We start from the raw sequence: 18,907 nt of genomic DNA, 5'->3' as shown, positions 1-18,907 counted from the left end.
AATGGCAGAGATAATTAGAGGCGGTGGGAATCCAGACCTCCTGGTCTACAGCCAGTTCACTGTTAGGGTGCGGGCAGGGCAGGCTTGTGGCTTGTGGGAAAGTACCAGATGTGGGGCATGGTGTCCCAGGTCCCAAGTGGCTTAGACTCTAACACATCCCTGGAGGTACTCAATCTGTCACCTGGAAGGAGCCTGGCTCTGGGGAGGTGGGCTGGACCCAGAGGCCACCAATCAGGGAGGTGAGGGAGACTGGATCGAAAAAGGAAGGCTGCACAGGGGCGTCTACACCAGGGGCCTGACTTAGCAAGATCTCACACTTGATGGGTCTCCAGGCTGGGCAAGACCCCAGCAGCTCCCCTCTCCGGCGAAGGGCAGCGAGGTGGGGTCTGATTGTGCAGACGCTTTTGAGAAAATTCGCTGTGTCAGAGAAACTAAAAGACCAAACAAAACCCCTAAAAATCCAAGCCCGATTATTTCATCCACGTGGCACAAGAACTGGCCAAAAAGGGGGCGGGGGAAGTCACCCGTCCCGCCCCTGCTGGGAGGAAGGGATTTGCCGGGAGGGCAAACTCTTGACACTGCCCGGGCCGCGGCGGGAGGCAGGGACGCGGAGAAAGCCCTTTACCACAAAGGCGCGGGGCCGCGGTGCCCTCTCCCCGCCCCCTCCGCGGCCGCCGCGGGCCCTTTAAGGGCCGAGAGGTGCGCGGTCTCTTTAAGGCAGGTCCTGGTGGTTTCTGTTTTCTGAAGGAAGTGACGGGGGGGGGGGGGGATTGAATGAAAAGTGCCAAACAGCGTCGGGCCGAGTCGGGGGCGCGGGCGGGGGGCGGCCGGGACGCGGTCGGCCGAGCGCAGCCCACGTGCGTCCGCGCCACGTCGCGGGCCCTGGCCGGAGCCGGGCAGCGGCCCCCGCTCGGCCCGGGATGCGCCCCCGCGACGCCCCCTCGGCGCGGCCCGCGCTGCTGCTGCTGCTGCTGCTGCCGCTGCTGGCGGCCGAGCTGCGGGTCCGCGTGCGGCTGCCCGACGGCCAGGTGACCGAGGAGAGCCTGCAGGCGGACAGCGGCGCCGACAGCGTGGGCCTGGAGCTGCGCAAGCCCGACGGCACCCTGGTCTCCTTCACCGCCGACTTCAGGAAGGTGAGCCCCCCCCCACCCCGACGGCGGACCCCGGCCCGCTCCCCAGGTCGCGCCCACGCCCAGCGCCCGGACCCTCGGACCGCTCGCCCATGCCCTCCTGGGCTGCCTCCTCCAGCCTCTCCCGCCTGCCTCCTCCTCGGCCCCTCTCACCACCGGCCAGCTCTGTCCTGGTCTCCTCCAGCCCCCCCCCCCCACTGACCCTCTTTCCAGAGTTCACGGTGACAACCGCCTGGCTTGTTGGGGGTAATTACCCGGTCCCTAGCGGTGGAAATCCCCGGCCAGGCATCAGGCAGCCGTCCTGGGCTCCCCCTGGGTGACTCCTGTGGTCTAGAGAAACGCTCGTTTGTCTCTGGTCCTGTTTCTCACTCTGAACAGGGAAGTGAGGTGGCTTTGAATCCTCCCAGCCCTGACACTTTAGGGTCCCTGGGCCCCCTCTCCCTGCCTGACTTTCCTGTCCCTCCCAAGCCAAGGAGAAGCTCTCTTCTTTGGCCCTGAAAACGGGAAGCCCACAGCAGGAGGCCCTGGGGAGGGACCCCCAGCTGAGGCCCCCTCCTCCTGGAAGAGCCTGGCCAGCCCCACATTTTGGCCCAGATTGAAGGCAGTATCTGCATGCCTTGTAGGGGAGACCAGAAGGAAGACAGAGGAGGAGCTGGATGTTGATGGGGAATTGGGCCTGGAAGGGCTGTGGTGACTAACAGTGACCCAGCAGTAGGAAACCTGGAGGAAATGGGGGTGGGTGCATTTTAGGTATCCAAAGGGAGTCTGATGATCTCCTATCCAGCCTCTCCCCTGGTTTAAAAGAAAAGAAAAAGAAAAAAAAGGCAGCCCTGGGAAGCCAAGACCAGGGAGGGACCAACCACCCTTCTCTCCTCCCGCTTAGAGTGTGGGAGCTGGCCTCCGACCTTGGGAGAGGAAAGCAGAGTTTGGGAAGTCACTGACAGCAGGGGTCAGGGAGACCTGGAGTGGAGCTAGACTGCCAAGGTGTCACAGTCACGGGCATTAGCTGCTGGGTGGGCAGTCACAGTCGAGGACTTGGTGGCCATTTCCTCCTCTGTGGCCCAAGTTAGGTTTTCAGATGGAGGTAGGGGCTAACGAGTTTGTGTGTGGATGAAGGGAGTTGAGAAGACCACCACATCCCATGTTATCTAGGTCTTTTGTGCCAGAAAAACCCAAATTAGTGGATGGATCCATCAGGCGTCAGGGACCCAATATCCCCTCCAAGCCCTTTGACCTTGAAGGTGAGCCTCAGGTCCCCCCTCCTGCGGTTCACTGCCCATGTGCAGAGGTGGCCCTGGAACTCTGGGGAGAGGCTAGCAGCTGGGCCTCGGGCAGGGCTCTGAAAGACAGTGGGCGGGGCTGAGCTTTTATAGCCTCTAGCTACAGCTGGAAGGTTTTTTTTTATTGCCCTGCCCCAAGGAAGAGGAGGGAGAACCCAGGTGACTGGCCTTGGGGTGGGTGACTGCGAGCTGAGACTGAGCATTTGGGGGACATCTGAGTGCCTAGTTAGCGGGATCGGAGCTGAGGCAAGCACCCCGTTTTCATATCCAGAGAGCCTCTGACCCAGGAGCCACTGGCACTTCACACCCACCCTGACATTTCTGGTTTCATTAGCAAGAGAGGGGCTTGGGAGTGGGAGTCCAGGAAGGGAAGCAGCTTGGGGCCTCCAGCTCCAGGCTTCTCAGCTGGCCTGGCAGCGTGGCTTGGGGTACAGGGGCTAGGGAGGAATGGTCTTTCCCCATCTCCGTCCCCTGCCCCATGGGTGCAGCAGCTCCCGTGCCCCTGCCCTTCCAGTGAGTCCCTTCTCTTGTTGCCCACTCCCGTCTCAAGACCTCCCAGTCTTTGGCAGATTTCCACCAGAAAATTCTGTCTAAAAGTAATGAGTTTTCCTGTAAGAAAAAGGCCTGAAGGTTGTGTTTTTGTGTGTGTGTGTGTTTTCTGTACTAAACCTATTTTGGGGTAGTTTGGAGATAAGTCCTGAGTCCACTTAGGGTCAGTAATGTTTGCTGTTGAACCACCTTTGTGTGAGCCAGAGCAGCTAGGGGGGAGTAAATGAGATAGGCTGGTGACTACCCTCACTGCTGACCCTGGCCTGGCTCTGTGATCTCTCCATTTCTTCATCTGTAAAATGGGGCAAATCATAGTACCTGTCCAATACCTATTGGGAGCGCTGTGATATACTCACTCTGCATCTTGATACTGTGTTGGGTGCTCAGGGGATAGAGACGCCCATAGCTTTGACCGCTGCAGCTCACACAGCCGCTCAGCCAGCACCCTGCCTGCTAAGCTTGGACTCCAGGAGGCTGAAAGAATGTCAGCACTGATCCTGGTGGAGTCTAGAGTCCCTCATATAACCTTCTCCTTGGAGCTGCAAAAATCACTAGCCAGTCCCTCATAGAGCGACCATCCTTGTCGTTACAGCACTCAGGGCTACATCCTTGTCCTTACAACACTCAGGGCTACAGCGAATTGCCCTGTGCTGATACCAGCCCCCAGCCAGCCCCTTCTCTCTGGCTCCTCCTACCTCCCAGGTAGGCTTCCAGCACCATCTGACTGTTCCCCACCATGCCACCCTGGACCTGGGGCCATCAGGTGCTCAGTCATCAATCCACTGAAGCCCGGGTGTGGCTTTCAGACCCTAGGAGCAGCATGGCACTTCAAGTGGCCATTGTGCGTCCCTGTGAGCCCTGGCTTAGTTCACTGAGCCGCAGCTCCAAAAGACCCTGGGGCTCAGTGGCTCTGAATCGACCTCTACTATTTGTTTGATTCTCCCGGGAGCTTTGAACACTGTATGTGTGCCCCATCCCCACTGACTCAGAATGTCCGAAGGTGAGAGCCAGGCAGCAGTGGTTTTTAAAGAATTCCAGGTGATTGCAGGAGGCAGCAAAGTCTGGAAACCTCTGGTATATCTGTTCTGGGGAAGCAGAAGGGACCTGGAGGAGGAAAGGGGGTAGACTGTTAAGTGAATGTAGTGTCCACACTGGGCATGATGGTAAACATTTGTTCTCCCAGTACTTGGGAGGCTGAGACAGGAGGATTGAAGGTTGAAAGCCAGCCTCAGCAGCTCAGCAAGACCTTCCACAACTTAATGAGACCCTATTTCAAAAATATAAAATAAAAAGGGCTGGGGGTATAGCTCAGAGGCAGAAGAGCCCAGGGTTCAATCCCCAGCACGCACACACACACAAACACACACACAAACACATGGTAGTGCCCAAACTTAACCACATATTAGAAACCTGTGTGTGGTTTTGATTTTAGTGCTTGGACTGAACCTAGGGCATATGTGTGCTAAGCATGTGCCCTACCACTTGGCCATACCCCCAAGCCCGTGAGTTTTAGCAGTATATATACCTCAGGCCTAATTCTATATGCCATCAGTACAGGAACTCATTCCTAATACACACTCAGCAGGCAATATTCCTCGTTATAACCCAGATCCTATATACGTACTAGATCTGTAAGTTCATAAGCACTGAGCATGTCTAATCACCGGCATACCATTATCCCCAGTCTCTTGCCCTCTTGGTCCCCCTCCCCAAGCTGGAATCCCTTTCACCAAGTTCTCTTTAGCCTCTGTCCCCAGTCTGAGTCCTGAGGCTGGGAAAGGATGAGTCATGTCTCAGGCAGCCTGGTTTGGGGCTGGCCGGATGGGGAGGGTGGGGCAGAAAGATATGAAGAAAGTCCCATGACAGCTATGGGGGGGGCAGTGGGAGGGGAAGAGGGGACACAGTCCAAAAGTGAAGGTGGGGACTATGGGCTGGAGCCGTGAAAGGGACAACCAAGATCAGGGAGCCACACACACTGCCAGGCTGCTCGGGTCACTCGGAAGGGACAAGGACCCAGGGAGATTGGAAACTTGTACCACGCTCTAGGTACCAATGGGTGAGCAGGAGCCAGAAGAAGGAACTGTCCCTGCCCCGTGGGTTGGAGCAACCCAGGAAGCCAGTGAGATGTAGTCAGTGAAGATGCGTCAGGTGCTCATGGCCAGAGCACTGCCTAAGCGTATTTGCCCCAAGGCGATGTCACATCATACAGCTGTGGGGCAGGAGAATGTAGGGGGCCCAGTGACCCCATACCCTGTCTGTGTGAGGGCCCTACAGCTTGGCATGGGAGCCTGTGATGGATATGAAATCTTATTGGGGATCAGAGGGCAGTGGAAAGTAGAAAGGAAGCCTGAAATTTTCTGGAGCACAGGGCATTTTCATTTATGAGACATCACTGGATAAAGACCAGGCTGGTGTATGTGGGGAGCTCGGGTCTGACTGTTCCTCCTCTGTGTCTGAAGACTTCTTCCTTGACTCGGGGATGATGCTCCCTGGGCCTTAGCCAGCATCTCCCTCCCCTGAATGCATTGTCTCTGTAGGGTCCTGGGGAAAGCCCTGGGGCCAGCTGTGAAGAATGCCCCCTGGAGGCCTGCTAAAGAGATGGCAAGGAGAGGAAGAGGTGGCATTCTTTGATCTCCCAGGCTGCAGACAGGTGGTAGTGGGTGATCTGGGACAGACTCCTATTTTCCCAGGCAGGCAAGCAGGCAGGCAGGGACCCGGTCTGGAGACCAGGGTGGCAGGGTGTTTGGTATCAGCACTGAGCGGTCCCTCAGGTCAGCTTTTACCACCTCACCATGAGACGCAGAGCTCCTCCAGTTCCCAGACGTGCAAACCCAGCTCTGAAGTCACTGGCAGGATCAAACAGCCAGTGATCTTGGATTAGGACTGAGACTCGCCTTTCACTATAGCCTGACTTCTGGGCTACCATGGCCTTGTGTGGCCCTTCCAGAAGGCTGTAGGAGCCTGGGGAAAGAGGAAACTTTTAAACCTTTGGTACAAAGGAACAAGTTCCAGATCCTCCTCCACACTTGGGGTGGGCCGCTCCTCAAGTTCATAACTTTCAGTGAATCCAGTATTGATTGTCTGGCAGTGCCCAGGACTCTTCCTTTGCTCTGTGGGCTCTGGTGAAAGAAGATGGGGCTGAATTTTAAAACTATGTCAGAGCCAGACATGATGGCCCATACCTATACTCCCAGTATTTGAGAGGCTTTGATAGGGGGATGAAAGTTCAAGGCTAGCCTCAGCAACTTGGTGAGGCCCTCAGCAATTTAGTGAGAACTGATTTTAAAATAAAAAACAAAAGCCCGGCATGGTGGCAATCACTTATAATTCCTGTATTTGGGAGACTGAGAAAGGAGGATCACAGATTCAAAGCCAGCCTTGACAGCTTAGCAAAGCTCTTAGCAACCTAATGAGACCCTGTTTCCAAATAAATAAAATCAGGCTGGGGCTATAGCTTGGAGGATTCCATCCCCAGTACCAAAAATTAATTAATGAAAAATGAAATAGGGCTGGAGTATAGATCAGAAGTAGCATGCCCCTGGGTTCCATCCTAGTACCCCTCCACAATATCACAGATACTGTCCGTCAGTCATTGTGTATGTACATCTTCTAGCCATCTGCTGTCGGTGTGACTTCACACATTGACTAACCTCTCTGAACCCCAGGCTTTGTGCCCTTAGCCAGACACTGCGGTTTGACGCTCAGGACTTGCTGTGAAGTGTGGCTGAGAGGCCTGGGCCGAGCAGAGGCCTGCATAGGCAAGGGAGGAGTGGGGTGCAGGTCTCTTGGCCCACTTTCCTCCGGCACCCTGCTCAGCACGCCAACAGTCCTACTCTAGGGACCAAAGTCTCATTCAGAGCTTCTGTTCTTCAAGTTGGCAAGTGCAGAAGCGCCCACTGTTGGGTATTCCACTAAAGGGCAGAGGACAAGAGAAGCCAGTCTGGGGTCTAAGTGGGAGGGAACAGAGAGCCCCATCTCAGGAGCCCTGACTCAGCAGACAGCAGGCACGGTTGATCCACATAAAGCCTCATATTGTCCCCGGGGCACTCGGGACAGTGGTGACCTTTGGGATTTGGCTGACAGAGCATGAGGGGCCTTCAGGGAGGGCTGGTGCCTGGTGGAGGGGGGCACTGGTCCTGCTAATGGTCTATAACAAGAAGTGTCTGTCCAGGGCCTAGCCCTGGGGGTGTGCAGCCTGTCACAATGGGGGCGACTAAGTCCCTGGGTACTGGCCTGACTTTGGGTTGAGCTCATCTGCCCAAGTTTGAGAGAGGCTAGGCAGGGCAGCCAGGTACTCCTGGGTCTGCATGGGGCGGCCAGCATGGGGCTGGGGAGGCGGGAGGCGCTTGTTCCTGGTTCTCCCATACTCCCCAGCCTAGTGAAACCGTCCCCTCTAGCCATAAAGCAGCCCCAGTCAGGAGCAAAGGGATAAATATTTAGATTGGCTCAGGCTGGACCCAGAATCAGACGCTCTGATGACGGGAAGAAGACCAGGATGGCCAGAGACCCTCCCGGGAGATAGCAAATGCCAGCTGTCCAGGAGCAGGGAACTGAGGGGCCCTTCCTGGTGCTGTCTGGGCTGGCACAACATGGACAGTGACGGGCTGGGAGGGGGCCACCTGGGGCCTTAGTTTCCCACTGCTCTGGTGGAGGGTGGACTGGGAGCAGAGTCTGAGGCTAGGAGCCTCACCCCCTCCTGTCCAGAAGGCAGCGTACTGGGAGAGTTCTGGAAGCTCAGGGGATGGGGGGGGGCAGCTGTGTGTTGGGAGGGTGGCGGGAAGGCCAGATAGGGCAGGAGAAGGCCTAGGGTTGGAGCTGAGCAATGGCGTGTTCCTGAGAGCGTGTGTGCGCGCACACGCACACATATGCCCATGTACACACGCAGCAAGTATGTAAGTGGGGCAGCAGGGCTGTGGGTAGGCCAGAGATGCTTGGGATATCGGGGATTCAGAGCAGGCGGGAGGTGTGGGAGAGACTGTGGCTGGGGAAAGGGAAGAGATGCTGGTTTGAGAGAGAGACTGAGGGAGGACTGGAGCTCAGGGGTGCCTACATGAGGGCCAGCTGGAGCCACGGGGGACCAGGGGACAACTGTGCAAGAGAGATGGTTTGAGCAAGTGTGAGTGGCTGGTGAGCGGCAGCGCAGGTGCAAGCCTTTGTGGAGTCTTGGCTGTGCGTGACAGGAGGCTGCATGGCACAGTGGCCAAACCAAGAAAGGGTGTTTACCTTTTTTGGGGACTGACATTCTACCTCTGAGCCAGTCCCCTAGCCCTTTTAATTTTTGTTTTGCAACAGGGTCATGCGAAGTTGGGAAGGCCCTCACTAAGTTGCTAAGGCTGGCCTCAAACCTGTGATCCTCTGTCCTCAGCCTCCAAAAGCACTGGGATTACAGGCATGCACCACCATTTCTGCTCTTCCCAGTCCTTATCTAAGTCTGGAGGACAGCAGTGGAGGATGGGTGTGCAGCTCCCCATTGGGGGCTGGGGCTCCCTCTATGGTACTACTTCCTGCACAGGGAGGCAGTGTGGAGGACCTGGCTCAGTGTCTGCAGTCTTGGGTGCTTTTCCAGGCAACTCTCTGAAACTGTGTGTTATGTGCGGAGCCAGAGCAGGCTTCTCTTTGAGAGACCCCGTGGGCTTCGAGGAGAAGGCATGGCAGGGAGAGGGTGGAGAGAGACCGAGTGTCTGGACAGGGCTGAACAGGGATCTTAGAAGGGGGTGAAGGTCCCCAGACTGAAAGTCGAAAGGTCTGGGCTTCTGGCCCTGAGGCTACATGATTTAGGACTTGTGAAGGTCACTTTCCCAGCTGGAATCTCACTGGATGATCCCCTAAAGCTTCTAGAAGCCAAAATAGCACTGTAGGGCTACCAGCCGAAGGGAGCCCAGCTAAATGCCAGGCCTAAAAGAAACGGGCCTCCACACTTGATGGGAGGCCCTAGAGAATCCATGCACTCTCCCAGCCACCAAGCTGGGAGTCCAGCTCCATGCCAGACCCTGGGATACTGGAGCTGGTGCTCCTGAGTCAGCTGCAGGTCACCACGGCCTGGGTAGAAGCTGTGGAGCGAGGACAGCGGCTCTCCCTGGGCATTTAGACCCAGTGTACACTTGCCTGGACACAGCCTCAGATCGAATCTGACTCAACTCACAGCCACAGATCCATTCTTATCTGCCCCAAACCCACTGATGATTTCCAGCAACCCATAAGATAGAGCTCAGACTCCTTAGCTATGCCCTAGGCTCTGTCCTGCTCCCCTTGCTAGCGGCCTCTTCAGCCACGCTAGCATCCCTCCCCTGCCTCACCCAGCCCTGGTAAATTTCCATTACTTTTTTTCAGACTGCTTCCATGCTTTTGTGTGTTCTTTTGTTAATTCATGATCAGACTTTTATTGAGCACCTGCTAAGTTCTAAGGGGGTGGGGCTGCTCTGCAAATAAAATCCTATTCCAGCCTCCAGGAGCTTGAGTCTGGGACATTCAGGATGCTGATTGGGGACAGGGAGGGCTTTGGCACTGGGATTGGTGATGCAGGGCAGGAGAGTGGTGGTGGTGGTACCCTAGCAGGTGGTATATGCAACCCAGGCCTGAAGGAGGGTGGACAGAAGGGCACTGGACCTCCCAGCAGAGGAGATGCTTCATGGAAAGGCTTGAGGGGTAACATGGCAATTCTGGGAATTGCAAACCCTTAGCTTCAGTGTATGGGAACTGCAGGGCCTGGATGCCACCCTCTGGGGGTACTTTATGGTGAGGCCAAAGGGAGCCCTTGAATGACATTAGGCAGCTCAGATGGAGGGCTCTTCTGTTAATGCCCATCTCTGTACTAGAGAATATTCCATCTTCTGTCAAGGATCACTGGAAAGCCCTTACTCTGAGAGGTCTCTCACTCTCCCTTTGCCCCAGCCTCACCCTCTGTCTCCACAGCACTTAGCATAAACATCAACCTAGGCCTCATCCTGCCGCACAGCTTTGGTTTTCAGAAGCCAGCCTCCCCTGGGAGCCTCTTAAAGACGGTGTGGGGGGACCTCTTAGCCTTGGCCCTTTCTCTATCCATCCTGGTGCTTGTGAAAGCCCTGCCCCAGGCAATGTGAATCAATTCCTTGGCCGATGTGCAGATTATACCAGAGGAGTAATCTGACCTGTCTGGGCCTCAGGTGCATCTGTAGGAGGAAAATGTTTACTAGTTTTCAGGCCTGAAGTAGACTACAGTGCAGGACGGGGCAGGCACTGTGGAGGGATCGCAGCAGCACAGAGAACGTGAGAGCCCAGCCCACTGCCCTCTTCCCTCTGCCCTCTGCCTGTTGAGACCTTTCACTCTCTTCTTCCTCACAGCAATCCCGCAAGGTGGGTTACTGCCGTTTCACTCTTTTTGCAGTTATAGAAACTAAGGTACAGGAAGCCTAAGGTACAGTAACTCCCCTAAGGTTACATGGCTAGTGGTGGTAAGCGGGGATCTGGTGGCAGGGTAGTCCAGGCTCTGGCACCTTTGTTCTGAACTACAGTGCTGTCCTGGAGCCCCTTATTACAACTGTAGACAAGGACCTCGGGGCACGCCTGCCATGCCCTCTGCATGGTTCCCTGGCTGCTCTTGCTCCTGTTCTTCCTGGTGGTCAGAGGGTCCTGGGAGCTCACAGGAGAAGGAACCTTCCGGAGCCCCCCCCCCAATCTTGAGAGTTCCAGCCGGAGCCTGAGGCTGCCCTCTGTGGGTTCTGGTACAGTTTTGCGGTTATACAGTTATGCTATCTCCCTTGAGCTACAGGACACTTTCAGGTGGCTCATCTCAGAGGACTCTGGAGGAGCCAGGTTTCCCTCTAGCCAGATGTTCCCAAAGCTGGGGGCCTGCCCTTCTGTCTGCTGAAGGAAGGAGGGCCCTGGGGCTTTGCTGGTGAGCCAAGTGTAGGGAGTAGGTGGAAGGGATGTGGGTCAGGGTGGTGGAGTCCTGTTGCACAAGAGCCAAATCTAGAGACCAGGGCTGCTCCCAGCCTCCCTGAGGCCAGTGAGGAGAATGTGGTTTTCAGGAGAAACAAGACTAAGAAGACTGGGGTGGGGGTTGGGGTGCCAGGAGGTCTTGGGCAGGGCAGGCGGGCGGGTCAGTCTGCGCCACTCCTCTCATTGGCAGTCACACACAGAGCAGGAGCTGCGGCATCATGGTGGTGATGGGAGGAGGGAACTATGTTCTAACCCTGCCTCTGCTGTTCTCTGCCTCTGCAGGCCTGAGCCTCTGCTTCTTCAACTGGACATCAGAGCAATTGGCCTCCTTGATCTAGGAGGCAGATGGGGTTCTCTAATTGTGCCTCCGAGGAGGCAGTTGTGCATTTTGGTTAGGGCTTTGGAGCCCAGGTAGACCGCCTGGCTGGAATCCTGGCTACCTTTCCTCTGAGCCAATGATCCTGGCAAGTTACCCAGTCCGCACTTAGTCATAGAGTCCTGCCTTCTGCTGTTGCGCGGGTTCTAATTAGGAAAAGTTCTGTTTGACCCATAATAACTATCACTTCTCCCTTCTGGTTATAAACTTCAGTAACTCTTTGTTCTTCACCAACAGACACAGAGGAAATCTATCTCACTGAGAAGTCCTCACGCCCTCTCTCCACCCCAGTCAGCTCCCCACTTTGGTAGCGTTGTTCTGTCATTACTATTACCATTTACTATAGGTTCGGGAAAAGTACACACCATTTTCTTCTGCCCTCTGATCTAAGAAGTTCAGATAAGTTCTGCTAGTGGTAGGCAGGTGATGTCACCAAGCAAGGAGACCCCTCAGAGCACAGGGTGTGCCCCATGCAATGGAGAAGACCAAGATAGGGTTCTTTTTAAAATTTTTATTATTTATTTATTTATATATTTATGTGGTATTGGGGATTGAACCCAGGGGCATCCTATCTTCAAGCTATGCCCCCAGCGCTATTTTATTTCGAAACGAGGTCTTGCCAAGTTGCTGAGTCTGGCCTAGAACCTGTGACTTCCCTCTCAGCCTCCCAAGTGAGATAGTTTTTTTTTAAAGGGTCAGAGCTGAAAATGCCAGGAAGGTAGATTTTGGTTCGCGCCTGGACATCCGCCTGACGCAAGCTGAGAGGGGAAGTCTCGTATCCAGTCTCACCTGGTAGGAATGGAGCCCGGAGTGGAATAGGCACCACTGCCCCTCTTCCCCTGTCCCTCTGGCTGACCTGAGTGAGTAGGAGATCAGATGACCCGGCCTGGCAAGACAAGGAGATGCCAGCCTTGTGACCCGAGAAGGGATTTCCTGTTAAGAGGAAGTGGGGGCCAGGCGTGGTGGCACACATTGTAATTCTAGTACTTGAGAGGCTGAGACAAGAGGATTGCAGGTTCACAGCCAGCCTCAGTGACTTAGTGGGGTCCCCCGCAACTTTATGAGACCCTGTTTCAAAATAAAATAATAAAATAGTGCTAGGGGAATAGCTTGAGATACAATGCCTCTGGGCTCAATACACACACACACACACACACACACACACACACACACACACACACACACAAAGGAAGTAGGGGCTCTGATTCAGCTTCCTCGCGGGTTTCTGGAATCATAAGAACGTGATGGAGCTTTCTCACCAACTGGGCCTCAGTCTCCCTTTCTGGAAGATTAGTGTGTGCGCTCCTACCCCTCATCATTTCAGGAACCATTCAAAGTCAAAGGAAGTAAGAGGAGCCCTTGTTGAGCTTACAGGATGGTGGAGATACAGGACCAAGAGGACAGGCACATGGGCTCAGGTCACTCCAGTGGTGCTGGTGACCAGCTGGCACCTGCTAAGCACGCATCCCAGGAGCCTGCTTAGTCCTGACCATGACCCCCAGCCGGGCACTTTCCCCACTTCACCAGAAAGGCGTGGAGACCTTGGGGAAAGCCCGGGGCACCAGCTCATGTGTTCCAGCCCCTCACGCCCAGAGGGTATGCAGACTCTGTCCTAAAGTGCATGGGCTCCCACAGAGCTCCCTCCCACTCCTGCAGGGAGCTCTGCCTGGCAGTCCCTCCCCAGTGCTACTGCCCAGACAGGCTCCAAGCCAACAGTCCCTGAGGCCAGGGTGCCTTGGTGGACTGCTTCTGCCTGGGACCTGCCGACTTCTCACTGGGAATAAAGTCTGCCGAGGCACAAAGATGGGCCAGGACTTGGCGGGTGTGAGAGTGAGGGTGCAGATGGGCAGAGCAGAGGCTTCCAGCAGCAGCCGGATTCCCACCCTCTGGCTCCGCTCCTGGGCCCTGCACTCCTGCACTCAGTGAATCAGTAACAGGAGGAGCTCTGGGTCTGCTGGCCACGCCATTAGTGCCCCTGGGGGGAGGGGGAGTGGACAGGGAAAGGTGGGCCAGCGCAGCTCCCAGGCCAAAAGGTAGCCACAGCTGTAACCCTTGCCCCTGGGCTGGCTGCTGCCCCAGCCCAGTGCCCCTACAAGGCAGTGGGCGGCCAAGAGCTGGTGATCAGAAGCACCAGGGCTAAAGGAGGCCTCTCCTCACACCTACTGAGTAAGAAGGCCAGCAAGAAGCTCTGGAATCTGTACATGTAAAAAGTACAGCCCTAAACCCAGCAAGTAGCCCATGCCTGTAGTCCTAGTACTTGGGAGGCTGAGACAGGAGGGTCACAGGTTGGAGGGCATTCCTAGCAACTTAGCAAGATCCACAGCAACTTAGCAAGACCCTGTTTCAAAATTAAAAAAAATTTTTTAAAGGGCTGGGTTATGTCTTGGAGGTAGAATGCCCTGGATTCAATCAATAGTACCAAACCAAACCAAACAAAAGCAGGTGTAGTTCCTTTCCCATGATATCTGGTCAGGTGGCCACAGGGTTCCTGACCACCCTGATCAGGATGACACTGTGAGGGGCTCCTTTGGGCCCCTCAAGGGGACATCTCAGCTGTGAACAAACCAACTGTCAAGAGAGGTGCAGTCTTTAAGATCCATCAAAGAGCCGGGCGTGGTGGCGCATGCTTGTAATCCCAGCAGTTGGGAGGCTGAGACTGGAGGATGGCAGTTCGTGGACAGCCTCAGCTACTTAGTGAGGCCCTTCGCAACTCAGACCCTGTTTCAAAATAAAGAATAAAAAATTGGGGCAGGGGGTGTAGCTCGGAGGTCAAATGCCTCTGGTTTCCATCCCCAGACCCGCAAAAAAAAAAATAAATAAATAAATCAAAGGCTTTTTGGTGTGTGTGTGTGGTACTGGGAATTGAACTCAGGGGTGTTCTACCTCCAAGCTAGCCCTATTTTATTTTTTATTTTGAAACAATATCTGACTAGGTTGATAAGAACCTCACTACTTGATGAGACTCTCCTCAAACCTGCAGTCCTCCTGTCTCAGCCTCCAAGTACTGGGATTATAGGTGTGTACCACCATCCCCGGCTCAAAGGGCTTTTTAAAACCCTCCCATAGTAGTTCACATTGTTAGTTTCCAAAAAGCTTTGGGACATTTGGGTGTGATCTTTAAGTCATGCGTTAAACAGAAAAGATAAACAGTCCTTAAGCCGAGGAGGGAGGTGTCCATTGTGGGACAATGTCCAGGCGTCTGTGCTCCCAGGGGCCTGAGCGTCAGGGTGGAGGCAGCTGGCACAAAGCCCCTGCCCCCAGCTGGCCCCTCACTGTCCCACCCTACCCCTGTAGGATGTGAAGATCTTCCGTGCTCTGATCCTGGGAGAGCTGGAAAAGGGGCAGAGTCAGTTCCAGGCCCTCTGCTTTGTCACCCGGCTGCACCACAATGAGATCATCCCCAGTGAGGCCATGGCCAAGCTCCGGCAGGTGAGTGCCTGCCCTGACCCCAGCCCTCGTCCAGTACCCCGCTTGCCCTAGCACCCTGAACCCCTGATTTTCTCCTAGACATGACTGACCCCAGAGCTCCAGATCTTTAATCTGCACTGAACCCCAGCTCCCAGGTTACCCCAACCCCCTGGCCCAGGCCTTCCCAAGTTAGGAGAGAGGTTATGGGGATGTGATGGGCTCTGAAGTCAGTTTAGGCACTGGGTCTCCCTCACGCCTCGTGAGCTGTTCGCCGGTGACATTGGACATGATGCCTCGCCTTCAAGCCTCCATTTTCTTATGAAGAAAATGGGTGTAAAAGAGAATTCAGGGAAGAAACGCTGTCGAGTACTCAGTTGCCCCTTCCCTACCCCGTCCTTCTGCCTGCCTTTCCCGGAGAGGCTCAGCCTCCGTGTGAGGGGAAGCACATGACCAGTGCCCAGAGCTGGAGCCCTGGCTTAGGGGCTTAGCACTTACCTACCATGTGTGAGGTCTGGGTTCCATCCCCAGAAAGTGTGTGCTGGGTGTACAGTGGCACACACCAGTAATCCCAGCACTTGGAAGGTTGAGACAGGAGGATCACAGGTTCAAGGCCAGCCTCAGCAACAGAATCAGACCCTTAGCAACTTAAAGAGGCCCTATTTATTTAGTTTATTTATTTACTTATTTATTTATTTATTTTTGGTGGTACTGGAGGTGGAACCCAGAAGCTTTCTACTTCCGGGCTACACTCCCAGACCTATTTTATACTTTATTTGGAAACAGGGTCTCACTAAGTTGCTGAGAGCCTCACTAAGTAGCTGAGGATGGCTTCAAACCTGCGCGATCCTCCTGTCTCAGCCTCCCAAGTGCAGGGATTACAAGCGTGTGCCACCATGCCCGGCTAAAGAGACCCTATTTAAAAAATAAACAGAAAGGGCTGGTGGTACAACTCGGAGGTAGAACATCTCTGGTTTCAAACCCCAGTACTGGGGAAAAATTAAAAAGTGCGTGATCCAAGGGGCCTTTTGCCCTGTAACCCCTGCCTGGCCAGCTCTCCTCTGCTTTTCAGCTGCAGCTCAGAATTGCCCAGCAGGCCCCACATGTGCACTTGAGGACAGCCTGTTGTGGGAGCCAGCTGCAGGGAGTGGGGCTGGGCCCAGAGGACCAGGGGAAGGATAGACAGGGAGCACTCTGAGGCCACACAGGAGTGACTTCATCCTGCACATGCAGAAAAACCCCCGGGCAGTGCGGCAGGCTGAGGAGGTGCGGGGCCCTGAGCAGCTGCACATGGACATCGCGGTCAACTTCAGCCAAGGGGGCCTGCTGAGCCCCCACCTCCGCAATGTGTGCTCCGAGGCCGCGGATGCCATCTACACCCGCCGGGAGGATGTCCAGTTCTGGCTGGAGCGAGGTGAGCCGGCCACTCAGGGCAGGGTGGAGGGCGCTGTGTTGTCTCCTTCATTGTTCAGATGTTTACTGACCACCAGCAGGGATGGGTCACCTGGGTAGGCACCCTGTTCCTGCTCCCAGGAGCCTCCTGGGGAGTAGATGCACAAGGCTCTAAGTGTGGCAGAGAGCAGCCAGGCGTGGCGGCGCACACTTATAATCCCAGGATCTGGGAGGCTGAGACAGGAGGATCCAGTTTTGCGGACAGCCTCAGCTACTACTTAGTGAGGCCCTTTGCAACTCAGTGAGACCCTGTTTTAAAATAAAGAATAAAAAGTAGGGCTGGGGTGTAGCTCAGAGGTAGAATGCCTCTGGGTTCCATCCCCAGTACCTAAAAAAAAAAAAAGGTGAGACCCCCAAACCAGGCCACTATTGGTCAGAGAAGGCTGCCTGGAGGAAGTGGCACAAGTGTATCTCATCAGTAAGGGAGTCACTCAGGTGAAACGCACCCATTCCAGGAGGGACACAGATTCTACCAGGCCCTGTGGGGCGGAGTCCCCAACATTCCCTTGTATGGCCGCCCTCAGGACACAGCTGGGCCTTTAGTCCTGGGAGGGTGCACAGAAGCGCCTTCCCCTGCCTGCCTCTGCTTTCCCTGGGGCCGGCATCCTTTGGATCCCTTCCCAGCCATGTGATCCCCTTGCAGCTTTGACACTGGCTCAGCTTGTGATGCTTTTCCCAGGACAGGGAAATGTCAGCACTGCAGCCCCAGGCCCTGTCCTTCTACCCAACAGCACTGGAGAAGAGCCCACTGTTCCTGGATGGGGCTGGACTTAGAAACACCCCTTGGAGCTGTGATCCTTTCCTCCACTCACCAGTCCCCAGTCACTGTACCCCAAACTAAGTCACAGGCTGGACAGTAGCATCCCCCAAAAGCTGTTCCTTCCCATGGTTTCCACATGGATCCTAGGCTGGGCCAGTGCTGCCCCCCAGCACACTCATGTGAAGGCTCTCCCGTCCCCCGCCCTTGCAGCACTGTGTGCTATCCCTTCCCTGCTTGGCCCTGCTCAGATTCCCTCAAAGAAGTCCATGTAGCTTGTCAGGTGTGGTGGTACATGGCTGTAATCCCGGTACTTGGGAGGCTGAAACAGGTGGGTCACAGGTTGGAGGTCAGCCTCAGTGACTTAGCAAGATCCTGTTTCAAAGTTAAAAATTAAAAAGGGCTAGAGTTATAGCTCAGAGGTAGAACGCCCATGGGTTCAATCCCCAACATGAAAGAAAGAAAGAAAGAAAGAAAGAAAAAAAGAAAGAAAGAAAGAAAGGAGGAAAGAAAGAAAAGAGGAGCCTAGTGTGGTGGAAGGAGACAGGAGGACCACAGGTTTGAAGACATCCTCAGCAAGTAGTGAGACTTCATCAACCTAGGAAGACCACTTTTCAGAATATAAAAATTTTTAAAAAAGGGCTGTGGGTATAGCTCAGAGGTAGAATCTCCCTGGGTTCAATCCCCAGTTCTACCAAAAAAAAAAAAAAAAAAAAAAAAAAAAGCAAGCAAGCAAGCCAGCCAGCCTCCTGCTTTGGGCTTGGTCTCCCCCCTCCTCCGCTGCAGCACACCAGTACAGCCATGGTCTGGCCTTGGTGGCAGTGTAGCCAAGCATGGGCCTTGAAGTCAGGCAGACAGACCAGGCTCCTATCCTGACTCCCCTCCTACTATATGACCTTGGCCACATTATTAAACTCTGGGCCAGTTTCCTGATCTGTAAAATGGGTGAGAGTGCTCCAGAGGTGAAGGAAAGAGGCTGTGCGCAGAGTCCCTGGCACATGGACTCAGTAGATGAGGCCATTGCTATTTCACCTTTTTCTCCCACAGACCTAGCCTGGTGCCCGGGTCTCACCTCTGCAACACAGGCTGGCTTGGGGAGAGGAGATGCAGCTCCTGGCTAAGGATGCTCCCTCCTTCCTCTCTCATCCTGCCTCTCTCCCCAGGTGTGGACAGCTCTGTCTTCCAGGCCCTGCCCAAGCCCCCCGAGCAGGCGGAGCTGCCTCGCTGCGGGCAGGCGGGGGACCGCGGGAAGCCCTGCACCTGCCGCTACAGCCTGAGCCTGGCCTGGTACCCCTGCATGCTCAAGTACTGCCACAGCCGCGAGCGGCCCGCGCCCTACAAGTGCGGCATCCGTAGCTGCCAGAAGAACTACAGCTTCTACTTCGACGTGCCCGAGCGGCAGCTGTGTCTCTGGGATGAGGACCCTTAGCTGGGCAGCACCAGCAGGACCTGAGGACAGCTGCTCCAGTCCCGCCATCCCTGCCACCTGAGGCTGTTTTCTTTCCCAGGCCTGGCCAGCCCCCTCTTGCCTGACTGTAAAAGTGACCTACAGAACAGGGGTGGCTCCTGAAGGCAGCCCCCTTTACCCCGTGCCTTTTGGGGGACAGACAGGGACAAAAGTGTTTGACAGACTTGCCCCCATCTTTCCTGAAGGATTCACTTTCAAGCAACCCAAATGTGATGGCCTAGAATTCAACTTTTCAAGGGTTTAGACCCTAAAAGGGGTCTCTGCCTGTTCTGCTCACCTCCCTGCAGGCCTACCCACCAGTGAGCCAACTGTTACCCCAAAGTGGGGGCTGTTGGGGACCCAGGCCTCAGCCAGGCCACACGCGCTCTTCCCTCCAGCCCAGGGAAGGCAGCGTGGCCCAGCAGCCCTTTCCACCAACGTGCCTTTCCCCAGCGGGGACTTCGCCTTCCCAGAGGGCCCCAGCTCCTCCCTCTAAGCAGAAATATTTTTGTAAAGTTCTGGAACAGAGAGGGAGCATGAAGTACAAGGAAAACTTGAATTCCAGATTTTTAATACAAAGTATTTATCATTTGT

General features: G+C 55.1%; 1 protein-coding gene across 1 annotated transcript; it reads left to right on the top strand.

The window, feature by feature from the left end:
- Positions 1-920: 920 nt before the first annotated feature.
- On the top strand, positions 921-18,295 carry OAF (out at first homolog; the record flags this gene model as incomplete). The annotated part of the gene is made up of 4 exons (XM_080708184.1): positions 921-1,133; positions 14,547-14,681; positions 15,891-16,071; positions 18,030-18,295. The coding sequence occupies 4 exons, from the start codon at positions 921-923 to the stop codon at positions 18,293-18,295; spliced, it is 795 nt and encodes a 264-aa protein (XP_080564310.1).
- Positions 18,296-18,907: the final 612 nt, after the last annotated feature.

Source organism: Muscardinus avellanarius (assembly GCF_963383645.1).
Source record: "Muscardinus avellanarius genome assembly, chromosome: 1".
In the NCBI taxonomy this organism is placed as follows: domain Eukaryota; kingdom Metazoa; phylum Chordata; class Mammalia; order Rodentia; family Gliridae; genus Muscardinus; species Muscardinus avellanarius.
This window is presented reverse-complemented; position numbering and strand designations above follow the sequence as displayed.